At 46.5% G+C, this 18,111-nt stretch overlaps 1 protein-coding gene across 3 annotated transcripts in view; it reads left to right on the top strand.

Annotated features, from left to right (window-relative positions):
* Positions 1-18,111, top strand: part of SAMD4B (sterile alpha motif domain containing 4B) — a 43,838-nt gene that overhangs the window by 5,028 nt on the left and 20,699 nt on the right. For all 3 annotated transcript variants that reach the window (XM_021094367.1, XM_021094366.1, XM_021094368.1), the window contains exon 2: positions 11,441-11,840. In XM_021094367.1, coding sequence (XP_020950026.1) covers positions 11,645-11,840 — 196 coding nt within the window. In that variant the 5' untranslated portion in view covers positions 11,441-11,644. The remainder of the gene's footprint in view (positions 1-11,440; positions 11,841-18,111) is intronic.

Below are 18,111 nucleotides of genomic sequence, written 5' to 3' on the forward strand. Positions count from 1 at the left end.
AGATCCTTTCATCTGCATTGTATTTGCCAGTTGCATTTTAGTGACTCAAAGAGTAATAATATTAAATATGACCACCGTTTATTGAGTAGTTATTATCTTCCAGTCACCGCCTAAGTGCTTCACATGTATTGTCAGGTCTCATATTCACGGGAATCCAATGAGGTAGGTAAACTATGATTATCCTCATTTTACAGAGGGTGAAGTTGAGGACAGGTGGCGCAAATAGAAGGTCTCTGGGCTCTGTCCATCCCAAGATGACAGTGTCTGGAATCAATGTTGGATTTTCTGTTCATATGGGATTGGGTGCATTGGGGCATTGTGGTGTAGTGATTAAATATGCAGACTTTGGGGACCAGGCAGGATTTGCACCCCACATCATTGTTTACCCATTTTGTGACCTAAGACAGGTTATTTAACTTCTCTGGCCCTTAGTTTCCAGAGCTAAAAAATGAAGGTAATGATATCTTACTTCATAAAATTATTATAAGGATTAAATAAGCCCATATGTATAAAGTGCTTAGAACAATCCCCTGTGTGTAAGTACTCAGTGTTAGCAAAAAAAAAATTTTTTTAATTTTTAAAACTTAAAAAAAATATTGCTCATATCAGCCAAGACTCTAGATAAAGGTGTAAGTGACAGAACCTGAGCTCAAACTGATTTAATTAAAACTTTAAAAAAGAAAAGTAATTGGCTTATGTACTGAAAAATCCAGAACTAGTATGGCTTTAGACCTAGCTGCATCCAGGAGTTCAAACAATCTTGCCAGTAATTTCTCCACTGACTTAGCTTCATCCTCAAGTGGATTCTGCTTTGTGGCAACAGATGACCCTCTGCAATCCCCTAGGCTTAAACCCTACCTCCTTAGTAGCTATAGTGGAAAGAGAACCCTTTCCTGAAAGCCCCAGCTTGAAAAAAGTTTCTTCTCTGAATAAGTGAAATGGTGACAAAAGATTCTTAGAGATATGTTTTGGGTTCTTCACCCTGAAACTCTTTTGCTTGTTGAACCAGATAAGACTGATTCCATCCCAGGACCTTTCTGTTCCCTAAACCCAGTCATTCTCTTCTCTATGATTGTTTGGATCCAGAGAGAGTTTATGGCTGGTCTGACCCAACCAGACTTTTTTTTTGCAATCTCACTGGAAGAGACAGGAATCAGATGACTGGCCTGGGTTGGTTGTAGCCCTGGGGTAGTGAAATCCAGGAGTACTGGTGTTCAGTTCCCTACCTCAGCTTTGGGTTTTCAGGGCTCAGAACTTTAGAAGAGGATTAAGTAGATTACTATGAGTAGAGTTTTATTTTAGGGTAAATTTGTTGAATAGGGTCTGATTGAGGGCAAGTAACAGAACCACAATGTATAGAGTATGCATGTCTCAAGTGTCTTCAGCAGTTAAACAGTTTATGAAGGTATTTTTTCTAGGTACAAGAGTTACAGCAATGAATGAAGCAGTCAACGTCTTGGAACACTTGGAGCTTACATATATATTTTTTTCTTTTTCTGTCTTTTTGCTATTTCTTGGGCTGCTCCAAGGGCATATGGAGGTTCCCAGGCTAGGGGTCCCAGGCTTGGGATCCAAGCCACATCTGCAACCTACACCACAGCTAACGGCAACACTGGATCCTTAACTCACTGAGCAAGGCCAGGGATCGACCCCGAAACCTCATGATTCCTAGTCGGATTCGTTAACCGCTGAGGCACGACAGGAACTCCCTGGAGCTTATATTCTGATGGAGGAAAAATATATAAGCAAACAAAAGAAATCAGATAGTGATATGTGCTATGAACAAATTAAAACAGTGTGAAGGGTTGGGGGGTTGGCCACTGTATACATGGTGGTCAGATTGGCCTTTTTGAGGAAGTGACAATTGAGCCTGACTATCTGAAGGATGAGAAGGCACCAGTTGTGAGAAGATCTGGGCATTTCTAATCTAAAGCATTGTTACATGTGAAGAGAGAAGGTTGCAATGTGGGGAAGGTTTTCACAGATGTTTTTTGAGGGTCTGTTGTGTGCCATGTACGATGCCAGGAATTGAAAATGTAGCAGCGAATAATACAACCGTAGTCCTCCTTTCCTTCATGGGTCTTACAGATGAGGTGTTCTGGAAGACTTGCAGCCTTTGTAGAAACACCTTTGAGCAAAGACTCCTTCCTGCTGTGGAGATGAGGAAGATTGGGGCCCACATGACCCAGGTCTTGATTGATGAGAAGGAACCAGCCAAGTGATGATCTGGGGGAGAGCATTTCAGGTAGAGGGATCAGCCAGAACCAAAACCCTGAGATGTGTTCAAGAACCAGCAAGGAGATGGGTGTGACTAAAGCATAATTGAGGCAGAAGGGACAGGGGCTTGGAGTGGTTGACACAGGCTAGATCGTGTGGGGCCTTGTGGGCCAAGGTAAGGAGTTTACATTTTCACTAAAGAGTAAGGATTTTTAAAGCAAGACAGTCACATGATCTTGTTTGTTTCTTTTTAAAGAGAGAGAACTGGTTTCCGCAAGGAAAACAGGCAGAAATGGAAGCAGGAGGCAGTACATTTGTCCAAATGAGAAAGGGTGGAGATTTGAATATGATGGAAGTAAAAATGGAGTGAATGGAAACACACGTTGGGTATAGAGAAAACAGGACTTGATGTTGGGGTTAGAGAAGGGAATCAAGGATGATGATACTAGCTAACAGCTCTATGAGAGTATTTATGCCTCACAACTGTGAGTAGGTATTATTATTAAACCCATTTTATGGATGAAAAGCACAGCGAGGTGAAAACACTTGTCTCGAATTATGCAAGTTTCCCCAAGCTCCCGGCTGTGTTATCTTCCCTGCCTAGCTTCTCCCTTCCCCTGCTCCCTTTTCTAGAACCATTCATACAAAAGCCTCTTTCTTAGCCGAGGCAATAATACACATATTTTGTATATGTATTTCAGGGGTTTCTGAAAGTAATGGTTGTTTTTGTTTTGTTGGCTCTACCTGCAGCATATGGAAGCTCTTGAGCCAGGGATCTAACCTGCACCACAGCAGCAACCAGAGCCATGCAGTGACAGCAAATAATGGTTTTCACAAGAGCGAAGTTGGGCTCCCTTGGCTTTAGATATTCTCTTGTTCTTCTTAAGTCAGGATAGTGAGTTAAACTTAGATAACTAGCCTGTTACCTTGTTCATGAAGTGAGCAAGTTCCTCAAAGGCTTAGATAGGTGCCCTAGAAGGGCTATAAATAGGTGGGAAGGCTAATAAGACCCCACCCCACCTCCCTTATCTGTACAGAAATGTTGGCGTTAAAGGGCCAATTGGTCCAACTTTCTAGGCAGTGGAAGGGAATTTACAAGAGGTTGTAGCATTATTCTCAGGAACAGGTATGAGCTCTGAAGCCAGACTGCCTGGCCTTGAAAATCCCAGCTTGGGTAAGTAACTTTAACTGTCTCTGTGCCTCAGGTTCTTCATCTGAAAGATGAGGATATTGTTATATACTCATATTAGTACCTATATACACATATACATATGTGTCTGTCGGTGTTTGTCCATAGTTTTTGAGAGCAAATGATCTCATCCCTGGAAAGCTGTTAGCATAAGCCTGGCACCTGACAGACACAATAGACTGTGTGAAAACATGCAAAGCATCATGCTAGGTATTTTTATATACATTGTTGCATTTTATTTCATTCTTACAACAAGCTTCACTGAGGAAGAAGCTGAATTACTTGCCAAAGGTCACCACAGCAAGCATCAGTAGGGGAGCTCAGGTTTCAGCCAGGTCAAACTGACTTCACAGTGCTGCTGCTTCTGTAGGTACCTTAGGTCTATTTGGAGCCAAGGAAAGAACCCAATGGACAGCTTTTCCTGGAACCTCTTGGCCGATTTTTTATTCCATTTCCCACCCTCTAGGGTTGGAAGGTGTTTCTCAAGGTTACTTGCGGAGTTCCCGTCGTGGCTCAGTGGCTAACGAATCTGACTAGGAACCATGAGGTTTCGGGTTCCATCCCTGGCCTTGCTCAGTGGGTTAAGGATCCGGCAATGACGTGAGCTGTGGTGTCGGTTGCAGATGCAGCTTGGATCCCGCGTTGCTGTGGCTCTGGTGTAGGCTAGTGGCTACAGCTCTGATTCAGCCCCTAGCCTGGGAATCTCCATATGCCACGGGAGCAACCCAAGAAATGTCTGAAAGACAAATAAATAAATAAAGAAGGTTACTTGGTCTCTTAGAGACCAAATATGGCAGCCACATTGGTAGGCATTTTGAGAGACTTTACCATAGGGTTTCCCCTCTAGTATCTTTTCTCAAAGGTGGGGAGTCATTTTTGATCACATGAGGATAAAGAGACTAGAGCAGTGGTGAATTTTCTTGTAGGGGAGCAGTCAAGGCTTAAAGTTGAAAGTGGTAGAATCCTAACTCAAACTGACCTCATCAAAAAGGAGTTTACTGGTCTGTATAACTGAAAAGTCTGGGATGGGGAGGTAGGGTGGGAGGCTTCAGGCTGGCTGGAGACTGGTGTTCAAATGATGTGAACAAATCTCCCTTTTTCTTCCCTCTTTTGACTCTGCTTTCATCTGTATTGACTTCATTCTGAAGTGGGCTCTGACCGAGGTAGCAGACATGGCAACCAGAAATATCAGGAAATGTATAATCTGAGCAACCCTAACCAAGAACTTATTTTTCCCATTAGTTTCAGCAAAAGTCCAGGGATAATTTTTCCTTGGCCAGGCTTTACTCCATGTCTACACCTGGATCCAAGAAAGACAGTTAATTCTCCAAAGGAATTTAGGGTCCTGGTATCAGAAAATGGTCATGAATGTTTGGCAGGCAAATTGACCAGAATCTGTCATAGTAAGATGCCTTGAAATGGTGTTGATGCCTCTTCTCTGGCCAGTCTCACCAAGCCAGGTCTTCCTTTCTCACTGTTGCCAAGCACCCAGGAGGAAACTGGGGGCCTCTGGCCCTTTGATGGAAGAAGCCATCCAGTCTTCCTCTCCAGTTGCCATCCAGACCAAATATCCAGCACCCTTCTTCTGCCCCAACATAGGAACACTTCCTTTAGGGATGATTTTTATTTATGGTCATTGAAGGTAGTTGACTTACAATGTTGGGATGGTTTCTGGTATATAGCAAAGTGATTCAGTTATGTTTATATATACATGTATTCTCTTTCATATATTTTTCCATTATGGTTTATTATAAGATTCTAACTATAGTTCCTTGTGCTCTACAGTAGGACCCTGTTGTTTATCTAATTAGTATATAGTTTGTATTTGCTAATCCCAAACTTGTAGTTTATCCCTTTCCTAATAATATATTCTTAAAAGTGGCTGTTACCTAAAGCCCAGGTCGTTCCTGAGGACTGTCCAAGCCACCATTGGGCACTAAATCTTCTCTACCAATCATGTTTGAAAGTATAAGACCTTCTCTAGCCCTGGGGAGGAATAGTTATTGGACTTACTAGTCTTTTTCCTGTTAGCGCCTAGCTGATCTAAGGACCATAGGCTACAGGCTTTATTTGTTCTGTGTAGTGGTTCATTGTTGCTGTTTTAATGTGAATTATTTTCCAACATTTAAAAACACGGGAAGGAGTTCCTGTCCTGGCTCACCGGTAACAAACCCGACTAGTATCCATGAGGGTGCGGGTTGGATCCCTGGCCTCACTCAGTGGTTTAAGGATCTGGCATTTCCCTGAAGTGTGGTGTGGGTTGCAGACACAGCTCAGATCCCAAGTTGCTGTGGCTGTGGTGGAGGCCTGCGGCTACAGCTCCCATTCAACCCCTAGCCTGGGAACTTCCATATGCTGTGGGTATGGCTCTAAAATGTGTGTGTGTGTGTGTGTGTGTGTGTGTGTGCGCGCGCGCGCACGCGCCTGCGCGAACGTGTTTATATATAAATACAAAGGAGTTCCCGTCATGGCACAGAGGAAACAAATCTGACTAGGAAACATGAGGTCGCGGGTTTGATCCTTGGCCTCGCTCAGTGGGTTAAGGATCTGGCATTGCCGTGAGCTGTGGTATAGGTTGCAGATGCGGCTCGGTTCCCTCATTCCTGTGGCTATGGTGTAGGCTAGCAGCTGCAGCTCTGATTAGACCCCTAGCCTGGGAACCTCCATATACCCTGAGTGTGGGCGCCCCCCAAAAAAAGAAAATAAGAAAAAAAATACACACACACACACACACATATATATATATATATACACACACGGGATTTTTTCTTAAAAGTCCAGGTTTCTGGTTCCTCGTGTGTGTGTGTGTGTGTGTGTGTGTGTGGTGTATCTTTTTAGGGCCACACCCATGGCATATGGAGGTTCCCAGGCTAGGGTTCTAATCAGAGCTGTAGCTGTTGGCCTACACTACAGCCACAGCAATGCCAGATCCAAGCCCCATCTGTGACCTACACCATAGCTCACGGCAATGCCAGATCCTTATCCCATTGAGCAAGGCCAGGGATCGAACCTGTGTCCTCACTGTTACTAGTCAGATTCATTTCTGCTGAGCCAGAAAGGCAACTCCTGTTTCCTCTTGGAAAAAAAAAAAAAAATTCTGGAGTTCCCATCGTGGCTCAGTGGTAAGCGAATCCGACTAGGAACCATTAGATTTCGGGTTTGATTCCTGGCTTGCTCAGTAGGTTAAGGATCCAGTGTTTCTGTGAGCTGCGGCGTAGGTCGCAGACATGGCTCAGATCCCATGTGGCTGTGGCTGTGGCATAGGCCGGCGGCTACAGCTCCGATTCAACCCCTAGCCTGGGAACCTCCATATGCCGCAGGAGCGGCACTAGAAAAGGCAGAAACAAACAAAAAAAATTCTAGGGAGTTCCCGTCGTGGCGCAGTGGTTAACGAATCCGACTAGGAACCATGAGGTTGCGGGTTCGATCCCTGCCCTTGCTCAGTGGGTTAATGATCCGGCGTTGCCGTGAGCTGTGGTGTAGGTTGCAGACACGGCTCGGATCCCGCGTTGCTGTGGCTCTGGCGTAGGCCGGTGGCTACAGCTCCGATTCAACCCCTAGCCTGGGAACCTCCATATGCCGCGGGAGCGGCCCAAGAAATAGCAACAATAACAACAACAACAACAACAACAAAAAGACAAAAGACAAAAAAAAAAAAAATTCTAAGATCTAACCATACTGGACCCACATTCTCACATGGCAGCAGTTGATTAAAGCATAGTAACTTCTCCCTTTAGACAGGGTATGTGTTTCCAGCTCACAGTAGTCCTCACCAGTCTGCTCCATTCAAACCCTGGCCTTGCAAACACCATGTTTGAGATCCTGCTGTGTCCCAGGGCTTTGCTTCTAGCATTTGGCTTGGCTGAAGAAGCTGGGTCAGTATTCAGTCAGCAGTTTATTTGGGGGACACAGTGCTGTTGCTTAGGAAAAGTAACAACCCACTAAGTGTTTATAGGAAAGAGTATGCACAACTTTAGTCTGTTTATGGATTTGGTCATCTTTTTGCCATAAATGCTGTTGGCATAGCAGACCTCCCGTCACAAATGTTCCCCCGAAATAGTAACGTGTCCTGTCTTATGAGTTGCCACCCAGTAGAGGAATCCCTCCCACTCCCGAGGGATATTCATCCAGCCTCTGCTTGACCACTTCCAGCAGCCAGGGAGCTTATTACCTCCTCACATGGCAGCCAGTTCCATTCTAGGAGAGATACATTATTTAAAAATTCTTCCTTATGTTGAGGCAGCTGCTGTCTCCTTGGGACTAAAAGCCACAAAATGTTGGAGCTAGGAAGAGAAACTGATTTTTTCAGGCACATGAACTGCCATTCATCAGTGCTGCATCCAGGGCAAACATTGATAATTGATCACATTACTCTTTCTCACTGAGCCAGAAAGTAGAATACAGCCTTAATTTTTTTTTTTTCATTTATCTTTAAAAATGACTGAAGTAGGAGTTCCTTGTGGTACAGCCAGTTATATAAAGAGTGTTAATTCCTCCTCCTCTCCAAGGTAACCATTGTGAACAGCATAGGGTGTATATTCTACACATTTCTCTATATACATATGTAGGCATTCATATGTAAGATATATAGCAGTTTCCTTGTGGTGCAGCAGGTTAAGGATCTGGTGTTGTCGCTGTTGTAACCTGGGTTTGATGCGTGGCCTGGAAGCTTCCACATGCTGTGGGCACAGCCAAAAAAAAAAGATAAATGAGAATTTTTGTATATGGCTCTTTTTTTTCCATTTTACAAAAATGCCATTATTGTACAATTTACTGTGTACTTAATGGACATTCCTCCAGGTTGGTAGTTAAAGCACCATACATAGGTATAGATATATCATTTGAATTCTGCTATCTGGGTCAGCCATGTTTTTAATTACTACATAATATCCCCTTGTGAGAGGTATGCTCCGATTTATTATTAATCATTCTCCATTAGTGGGTATTTCCATTGCTTCATTTCTTTTTTCTTTCTTTTCATTTTTTAGGGCCATACCTGTTGCGTATGCAAGTTCCCAGGCTAGGGGTTAAATCGGAGCTGCAGCTGCCGGCCTACACCACAGCCACAGCAGCTCGGGATCTGAGCCATGTCTGCAACCTACACCACAGCTCACAACAGTGCCAGATCCTTAACCCACTGAGTGGGGCCAGGGCTTGAACCTGCGTCTTTATTTATACTAATTGGGTTTGTTAGTGCCGAGCCACAACAGGATTTCCCCATTGCTTCATTTCTTCAGGGTCCCTTTCACCACAGTGTTCCAGGCATCCACTACCAGTCATTTGGAGTTAGCCTGTGAGGTAAAACCCATTTGTCATGTCTGATCCAGTCTAGCTCCTTATCTTACACATTCTAGAAGGGAAACAGACTAGCTCAAAGATTAAAGTGAAATAGTGGCTGGGGCAGGACTAGAACTGAATTTTCTTGACTTTCAACATTTCCCATATCTCATGATGCTTTTCTTAGAGCCACATAACCTCGTTCTCCTCTGGAGTAAACAAGTCTGATTCCTCTCTGTGCTACCTCTTCAGATATTTGAAGTCAGTTATGCCATTCTTCCTGAATCCTCTCTTCCTCAGAGGAGGTTTCCTTAGTACCTTCAAATTTTTCTGTTAGGACAAAGTTTCCAAATCTCTTTATCATCCTTTAGGCCTTTCCTTCTTCTATCATCTTCTCCCCAAGGCTGTAGAAGTCCTGAGTGTGGCTTCCATACTTACCTTCTTTATTCATTCACTCACTAAATATATATTGAGGAGTTCCTGGTGTGGCTCAGCAGGTTAAGTATCCCTGAGGATGTTGCTTCGATTCCTGGCCTCAGTGAGTGGGTTAAGGATCTGGTGTTGCCTTGAGTTGTGGTATAGGTTGACAGGCGCGGTTTGGATCCCAGGTTGCTGAGGCTGTGGTGTAGGCCAGCAACTGTAGTTCCAATTTGACCCCTAGCTTGGGAATGTCCATATGCAATGGGTGCAACCCTAAAAAAAAAAAAAAAAATATTGAGAGAGTGAGAGTACCTTCTGTGTATTAGTCACTGTTCCCAGCACTGGGCACCTGTATAGTTTGCATTTTTATGGGAAGATAGAATCAACAAACATAAATAAGATGATATCTGAAGGTGCCTAATTATGTAGAATAAATGAAATAGCATTAATATAATAGAATGACTGAGAGAGGGGTTCCCGTTGTGGCGCAGAAGAAACAAATCCAACTAGGAACCACGAGGTTGTGGGTTCGATCCCTGGCGTCGCTCAGTGGGTTAAGGATCCGGTGTTGCCATGAGCTGTGGTGTAGGTCGAAAATTTGGCTTGGATCTGGCAGGGCTGTGGCTATGGTGTAGGCCGGCAGCTACAGCTCTGATTTGACCCCTAGCCTGGGAACCTCCATATGTCGCAGGTAGGGCCCTAAAAAGCAAAAAAAAAATGAAAGCAAGAAACTCCTTTGGTAGATGATCAGGGAAGATATCTGAATAAGGACTGAGGTGAGACTTGAGTGACAAGTAGGAGCCAGCAGTAGGTTGGAAAGCCATGGATAGGTCCAGTGAACAAGAAAGAACTTGGAACAGAATGAGGTTGGAGAGGCCACAGGAGTGTTGTAGGGGGCCCTATAGGCATTTTCTTTAAATGCAGTGGGAAATCGGAGGATTTTAAGCCAGGGATGCAACATTTGATTTGGCTTTTAAAAAAGATTTCTGGGAGGCTTGTTTACCTGGGCACAAGGTTTCATTTCTCCCCACACTTTTCCTCGTTTCTTAGATCCAAAGGGATTGACAACCAGGCTAGTTTGCTTTGTTCAGGTGTCCCACCAAGGATGTGAGGTGAGCCACAGCCATTGTCAGGTGCGCCTCTCAGCCCTCCTCAGCAGGAACGTGGACGTTCAGGAAGATGGCAGTAGCTCCCTAAGACCTGAGCCCAGCAAGTTCAATGGGTCTTTGTGTGGAATTCTCAGTCCTCTTGGCAGCCAGAGGAGCATGGAGCCGAGTGGTGGTTTGGGGATGGGAGCCAAGAGCACTGGTTGCGAGAGAGACAGATGGGAAATATGAGTGGAGACCTGGAGCAGGAGGCACTTAGAAAAAGGCTCAGAATAGTGTCCAGAAACCAGTCAGTTGAAGAAGGCCTGTTGTCTGCCCAGTTGACACAGCTCCTGTGTAGTTCCTGCCTAAGAGGAGGATTTGGATGCTTTCTTGCTTGGGAGTTTTTGACATTAATGAGTTCCCTTCTCCTCAGGTTAGTATCCTCTTGGCTTTTATGAGTCTAAATGACAGGCTGGCATTTCTGGGAGCCAAGGAGACTTCCCAACCCAGGGGACTTGGGTCAGGAGTAGCCTTCAAGGGAATGAGGAAGAAAGCTGAGAGAGATACAGAGAATGGTGGGATCTTAGAGATCAGAGTGGAAGAGCTGGACTGGAGGAGATGAGATTCCCTGCAGCCTGTGGATACCTCTGAGAGGGCCTCTGCCCCTACCTTTAAGTGCCCAGACAATTGCTGGTCATGCCTGAGATCTTTACCGGGATCACCACTCACCTATGTCCTAGCTTTGCGGATTTTATAATACAGAGCCGATAGGGTCCTTTTAGCAGGTGAGCAATCATTCCGTCCAGCCCTCCGGAGGCAGTAGCCGAAGACCAGCAAGGTTAGGACATGTGGTCAGGATCACATGTCTTCTAGGGCCTGGTCTCCATTAATTCAGATCTTTTCCCATTGTGTGCAGCCTCTCCTGTTTCCCCTTTCTAGAAAAATCTTAACAACTTACTCTCTGCTTTAAATCCACTTCCTTTGGCCCTATGACAGCCAGACCTGAGGGGTAGCATTTTCTCTTCTTTGTCTAGGTTTCTGAGTCCCAGTCAAGCCTTTTCTCTGGATCTGGTGATTGGAGGAAGAGTTGGTTTAGTATCTGATATTGACTTCATTTTTCTCCCAGGAGCTCAGCAGAGAATGTACCCTAAAAGAGGAAGTTATGAGGCCTCCTTAGCCCTTCAACCCAAACTCACCAGGCTAATTCCAGCCTCTTCCCTCTATCTGACCCCCTTTCTTCCTTTTCTAGGAGCCTGGAGAGGTGTGGCTGGACCAAGACCTCTCCCGATGTGAGCAGGTGTCTTCCCCCCATCACCCATTGCCACCACGCCAGGGAACGTCCTCAAGCCCTGGCCCTCAGGGGAGAGGTAACCAGAGCCCGGAGCCGAGACCATGTGACGGCGCTGGCCCTTGCCACCGCCGTCCCCCCCACCCTGGCCCAAGGCCCGGCACCATGATGTTCCGAGACCAGGTGGGCATCCTTGCTGGCTGGTTCAAGGGCTGGAATGAGTGTGAACAGACAGTGGCCCTGCTGTCACTTCTGAAGCGAGTCACCCGCACCCAGGCCCGCTTTCTGCAGCTCTGCCTGGAGCACTCACTGGCAGACTGCAATGACATTCACCTGCTGGAGTCGGAGGCCAACAGTGCTGGTGAGTCTCCACCCCCAGAGATGGGAGCACAACAGGAGGGAAACCTGGAACAGGAACAGGTGTCAGGTGGCTGAGGAGGCCTCCCCAGCAGGGTGCTAAGAAATGCGGTTCTAGGCTTGTTTGTCGGTGGGCAGTCCTTGATCTCCCAGGTCATCATCATGGCTTTCCTGGGGCTTTGTTGCCAGAAATTCTCAGACATGGGATGGGGGAATCCTGGGGGAGTGCAGTGCAAACTAGAAACCACCCATCACATAGAGTGGCTTGTCTGGGCTGCTGAAAGGAACAGACTAAAGCCATTACCTGTGAAAGAGGAATGAAAGATCAGCATTAATTCATTTCTCAAGCTCCAGGACTTCAGAGCTGGAAAGGAATTTTAGAATTCTCCCCAAATTCCTAAATCATCTACTATTCTACACCCTCCCCCCACCCCTTCCCCCAAAGATAGGTTGGTCTTAGGCATAAACAGCTTCAAGAGAGTTTTAAAATTTAGATAAGGTCCCTGTCGGTTCCTGGAGCACTCAGTAGAGAAGTGCTCTTTGTCCCATGAGGTTGGCATTGGGATGGGTAAGGTAGGCTTCTCTAGAACCTCTAGCTCAGGCCCCAGGCATAGAAAAGAGTCAGTCCAGAGAACTCTCTCCAGGAGGCACTGCTGAAGCCATTCTGGCCTTGTGGACCTTCACGAAGCTGTTGACCTCGGTGACAGGAGGGAGAGATGGAGGCCAAAGAAGAGGGGGGTATGTGTACCTGAAAATTAGCTTTGGAGGGAACCCCAGGACCCACTGTGGAGTGTCCAGACCTTTCCCACCTTCTTCCGTGTGGTAACAGTTCATGTTGAGTCCCTACAACAAGCCAGGTACTGGTGTAGTAACTTTAAAAGCGGTGTTCTTTGGTGGCTCTAGAGTCAGACTCGTTTTGAATCCCACTTCTGTCACTTGCTCTATAACCCAAGTACCTTAACCTTTCTGAGCCTTGGTTTCTTTATCTTTATTTCTGTGCCTCTTTTTTGGCTGCATTTGTGGCACGTGGAAGTTCCCAGGCCGGGATCAAACCCGCGCCATAGCAGTGACAACGCCACATCCTTTAACCACTAGGCCAACAAGGAACTCCATCCTCATTTTTATCGTCAGGACAGTAACGCTGCCGACGTTCTAGGTTAGTTATGAGCTTTGAGAATAGTGCCTGGCATGTGGTAAAGATTCAGGAAATGTCAGTTACTTTTATTGTCAGCAACTCATTTAGTCCCCACAGCAACCCTATGAGGGAGGTGGTGGTGTTGTCCCCATTTTGTAGGTGAGGAAATCAGCATGTGCTGCTAGGATTGGGATTTGGGGACCCCCAGAGCTGCTTCCCTCATCTTCTCAGGCCAACCTGCCTTAGCAACAGTCACCTTTATTTTTCTGAAATTTTATGTACAATTTACAGAAATGCCATGATTGTAGGGAAGATAGTTCCTCAGGCCAGGAGTCCCATCAGCTTAAGTCCCTGTCTCATAGACAGTAGGCAGCAGGATCCCAGCTTGGCTACAGCAGGCTCAGAGTTCAGCCATTTCACAACTCTCCCATCTTCCGCACCAGGAAGGGCTCCCCTCTGCTCTGGCACCAGGGCATGGGCTCTGAGGTTGTGATATGGCTGTGCCTCCAGAGTTGGGGGGCTCCTCTGGGTCAGGCCCGTGTCTCATGCATCTTGGTTACGTATCCCACCACCCTATCCTGAGCAGGCAGTTGGATAAGCACTGGCTGCTGATCCTGGCTGTATATCAGAGTCCCACTGATAATTACTGCTATTTATTTATCAAAGCAGTTTGATTTTTTGCTTTTGTTTTCAAATTTTATAGTAAAATAAAAGCATATGAAAGATGAAAAGTGAGGTTTCCCTTCTAGACTTGGACATTCCTAGTTTGTGTACGTTTTGTGAGATACTCTGTTCACGTATGAACAGACACACGTTCTCCCTCCAGCTTTTTTATTGTTTTGATTGTTTTAACACACAGAGCAGAACATCATGCATATTGACCAATTTGGTTTTTTCACTTAACAGTATAACTTGAAGATCAGTTCATATTCAGCACATACATATATATTCCTCATTGTTGTTAATGACTGCTTGATGGAACAGTAAGGTAACAGAGAGCCTGCCCTGTCTGTCAAGTAACGATTTACCTTTGTTACTTATAACCCTCACCTCTGCTCTGGAAGCAAGTTCTTATAACTCCCCCATTTTACAGATGAGACTGAGGTCTGCAGAGGTTAGTGATGTGCCCTGGGTCGTACAGCTGGTCAGAGGTAGAGCTGGAATTTGACTTTGGGGTTCTTTAATACTTGTTATGTTTGGTCTTACTCTTATAAGTAGTGTTCTACTAAGTACCCTTTAAACATCTTTAGGATAAATTCCTAGAATTCTGTGGAACTACTAGTGTGAAGTTAATACATGTTTAAAACACTTGCTGTTACCCTGTTGCCCTTGAAAGACATCATACACCTTATACCAAGAACCTGAGACCCATCTCAGACTTGAGATGTTGGGGATAATGCCTGTCCTTAAGAACTGTGGTGGAATGACCTGACGAATGAATGTATGAACCGAGGTCTTTATCCATAGCCCCATGTTAGGTGGTAAGAATAAACCAAGTTAGTACTTGGATGGGAACACTTTGAATGAGGAAAGAGAGGGAGGTCTGTTCCAGAGTTAGCAGAAATCCTGCCAGGATTAGAGCAAAAGCATGAATGGAGAGAGAAATGATCACAGAGGTAAATTCTCCAGGGCCTTGACTGCTTCTTCCTAATAGACATCAGGGCTCCATGACTAAGGAGGCCTGTATCTCCTTTCACACACCTACCCTCAAGTAGAGCAGCTGTCCCACCCTACTGTGAAGGACGGAGCTGCTTCCTGCGTCTGGAGGCCTGCATCCTCTTTTTTGCCTCCTCTGTTCATTACGGCTTTCCCATTCTATTGTGTTTCCCACATTTGCATCATCCTCATCAGAATCATCTGGTGGGGAGTGAATATGACCTAAAATTCAGATTCCTGAGCCTCTGACCCACACCCACTAAATCAGACTCCTGAGAGGAGAGGCCTGGTAATGGGTTCTTCTGCTGACCAAGCAGTTTGTGAGCTGGTGCTCTACTGGATGATTCATTTGTCATGGGACATGAGAATAGGAATCAGGACACCCAGGAGTTCAGATCCAGCTCTGCCACTCATACCTCTGTGACCTGGGCTAGCCCCACCCCTCTTGGGCCTGAGGATTCACATCAAGACAATGAGGGGATTGTTCGAGATACTCTCCAGGTACAGCAGTAATTCTTAGTATTTTATGGGATGGGCCCCTCAGAGAATCTGTCCCTCCTCTCCACCGAGATGCACCCCTACCTCCCAAACCACATCTTGAGTTCAGTCGATCCATCTATTCATGGATAAAGGTAGCCTGTTACAGGGTCTGAAGCTCTTCTTCAGCCTTTCAGATGCCTTCAGGCCAGGAGGACAAAACAATGAGGCAGATCCTCTCTCTGCCTTTTTCTGGGTTTTTACTCCTTGTCCCATCTACCCGACCTTGCTACTTCCTTCTGTTATCCCAGGAGGACCCTGGGTTCAGGTTTGGGTCTGGGTCAGAGCTACCCACCTACCCATTTCCTTCCCAGAAAGGGCAGGGGGTACAGTAAGCCTCCATCTAGGTGAGTGGGTCCCAAAACTGGCTTCATGTCAGAATCACTTTATAAAAAGAACTTGAAGCCTGAGTCCTATCTCCAGAGATTCTAGCAATTTTTTGGGTTTCGTTGGGTTTTTTTTAAAGCTCTCTATTTGGCTCTTGTGTGCATCCACTGGAAACTACTGGTCTTGATGCTTATACTGATTCTAGGTGGACCCAGGAAGGTGGTGAGGGTACCATCACATGACCCTACTGGGAGTGGAGAGTGGGGGGCTTGGAAGAGGGCTCTGGTCTAGGCCGTCCCTTCCTCTTAAGTAGCTAGGAGAGTATAGGGAAGTCCCCCAGGCCAGGCAGCCAGCGTTGGTTTTGTGGAAGCAGAGTCTGAGACAACACCTGGAAATAAGAAGCAGCACCTCAAGGGGCTCTGGAACAGAGAGAGAGAAACCACAGGTTTCCCTTTGTCATTAGTCATTATCCCTGTTCCTTCCCTCAGTGCTATCTTCCTGGCCTGCCTGGAGCTGTAATAGTAATCCTGGCCCTTTCTAACCCCCCCCCCCCCAATGCTGACTTAGACCAGAAGGGTGGGTCCAAGGAAGCTGAAATCCCCTTCGCTCCCTGGTCGTAAAGCTTCCTGGGCCACATTTCCTGCATATCTTCCCTCCTGTCTTCTGAGTCAGAGTCCCCACATCCAGCAGGTCTAAGCCCCTCCCTCTCTGGCTCACTGAATCTGGGTGGGGAAACTGAGGTCAAGAGTGGGCTATGGCGGAGTGAGTCACCGGAGCTCAATTCTGGTGCCTCCACCCTCCCTTTTCAAGCTCTGCTAACACGGTTCATCAAACAAAAATGTGAGCCCCCAACCCTCCCCTGTGTTTTGTGTAAGCTGGGGTGGAGCATAGAGGGGCATGTTTGGAGCCAAACCCCAACCCCTCTAACTGGTGCCTTAAGGCTGCCACGATTGTTGCAACAGCTCAGCATTTAAAAATAGGTTTGTTCTTGTGGCAATCTCCAATATATATTTGGCTCCTGTGATTTGCCAGCACCCGGGGTCATGACCTACTTAGCTCTGGTCACCGGGCCAAGGAGAGCACTCATATGCACAGTCTCCTATGTCCTCTCTGGAGTCTGGGTTTGCAGCTTGGTGAGAAGCAGTCATTGGCGTCATGGCATTCCCTCATCTCCTCCCCCATCCACCCACCTCTAGAATTTCATCATTGCTTGTGCCTGTAGCTCAGAGGAACCAGAGACGTGTCTGTTTTTGGTAAATAACTGCATGAAATTCCCCACCCTTGTCAGGAATCTTAAGGGGCAGACCCAGATGTGCCCTCCTATGTGACTTGCTCCCTCCAGCCCCGAGATAGCTCAGGGTCTAGATCTTTAACCAGGAGTAACAACAATAGTAGTTGAAATGCATGGTGTGCTTAACACAGGTGCTTTGCGTGATTGTCTCATTGAATTTTTTTTTTTTTTTTTTGGCTTTTAGGGCCACACCTGCAGCATATGGAGGTTCCCAGGCTAGGGGTCTAATCAGAGCCACAGCTGCTGGCCTACACCACAGCAACACCAGATCCAAGCTGCATCTGCCACCTACACCACAGTTCACAGCAATGCCGAATCCTTAACCCACTGGGCGAGGCCAGGGATCGAACCGGCAGCTTCATGGTTCCTGGTCAGATTCGTTTCCACTGCACCACGACGGGAACTCCATGTCTCATTGAATCTTTACAACAACCCTGTGATGTAGGGGCTTTTAACTACCCCCATTGTACAGGCTCAGCGAGGTTAAGGGACTGGCCCAAGTCATGGAGGCAGAGCTGGATGTCAAAGCCAGGCAAGTTTACCTGTTGAATTTGTGCTCTTACTCAGTATACTCTGCTAGGACATGAGCTAGGGTGACCTGAGGCCAAGGGATCCTAGAGGGCACGTTATACACACATAGATACCACTACATTCCAGGGGACCCTCTGGGTTCAGTTGTGCAGGTTTTCAGTGGGCCTCTGCCATGCCTCAACTCTGGGCCAGACTTTTCTGATCTGGGCAGGAAAGTGGAAGTTTCATCCACACCCATCATTGCAGCTACAGCTGGACTCACCCCAAGGGGCTCGAGGCTGTGCAGAGTTCTTGGATCAGTTCCAGCGCTCACTGATGCTTCCCAGTCATGAGAGGCCCACCCTTCCCAGCACACCGCTGCACAGACACATGAACACACATTTCCCTGGAGTCAGCCTCCATTCATCCAAAACCACTCTCCCCTTTCTCTGCAGTAGAATAAGGTCCTTCATTGAGCCCAACCCTTGGGGCTATTCTGTCACATCCCCTGGCAGTACCATAGGAGAAGCTGTGTCCCTTAGCCCTGGGGTCCTGGCAGTACTCTAGGGTGGGGGAGGGACTAGACAAGGCTTCTCTCTGTCCCAGATGCCTCTGGCTACCCTGCAAGGCCTAAACAACAGCAATTGAGAGCATCAGGGTAGAACTAAAGGGATAGGACTATTGCTGGAGAAGGGAGAAGAATACCAATCGAGTCACATACTGAGTGCGTACTGTGGGCAGACTCTGTCAGGTGCTTTACATGCATTGTCTCCCTGAATCCTCTCAGCAGCCCTGTAATCCCTTTTTTACAGAGGATGA

The sequence above is a fragment of the Sus scrofa genome, chromosome 6 (assembly GCF_000003025.6).
Source record: "Sus scrofa isolate TJ Tabasco breed Duroc chromosome 6, Sscrofa11.1, whole genome shotgun sequence".
Classification (NCBI taxonomy): Eukaryota; Metazoa; Chordata; class Mammalia; order Artiodactyla; family Suidae; genus Sus; species Sus scrofa.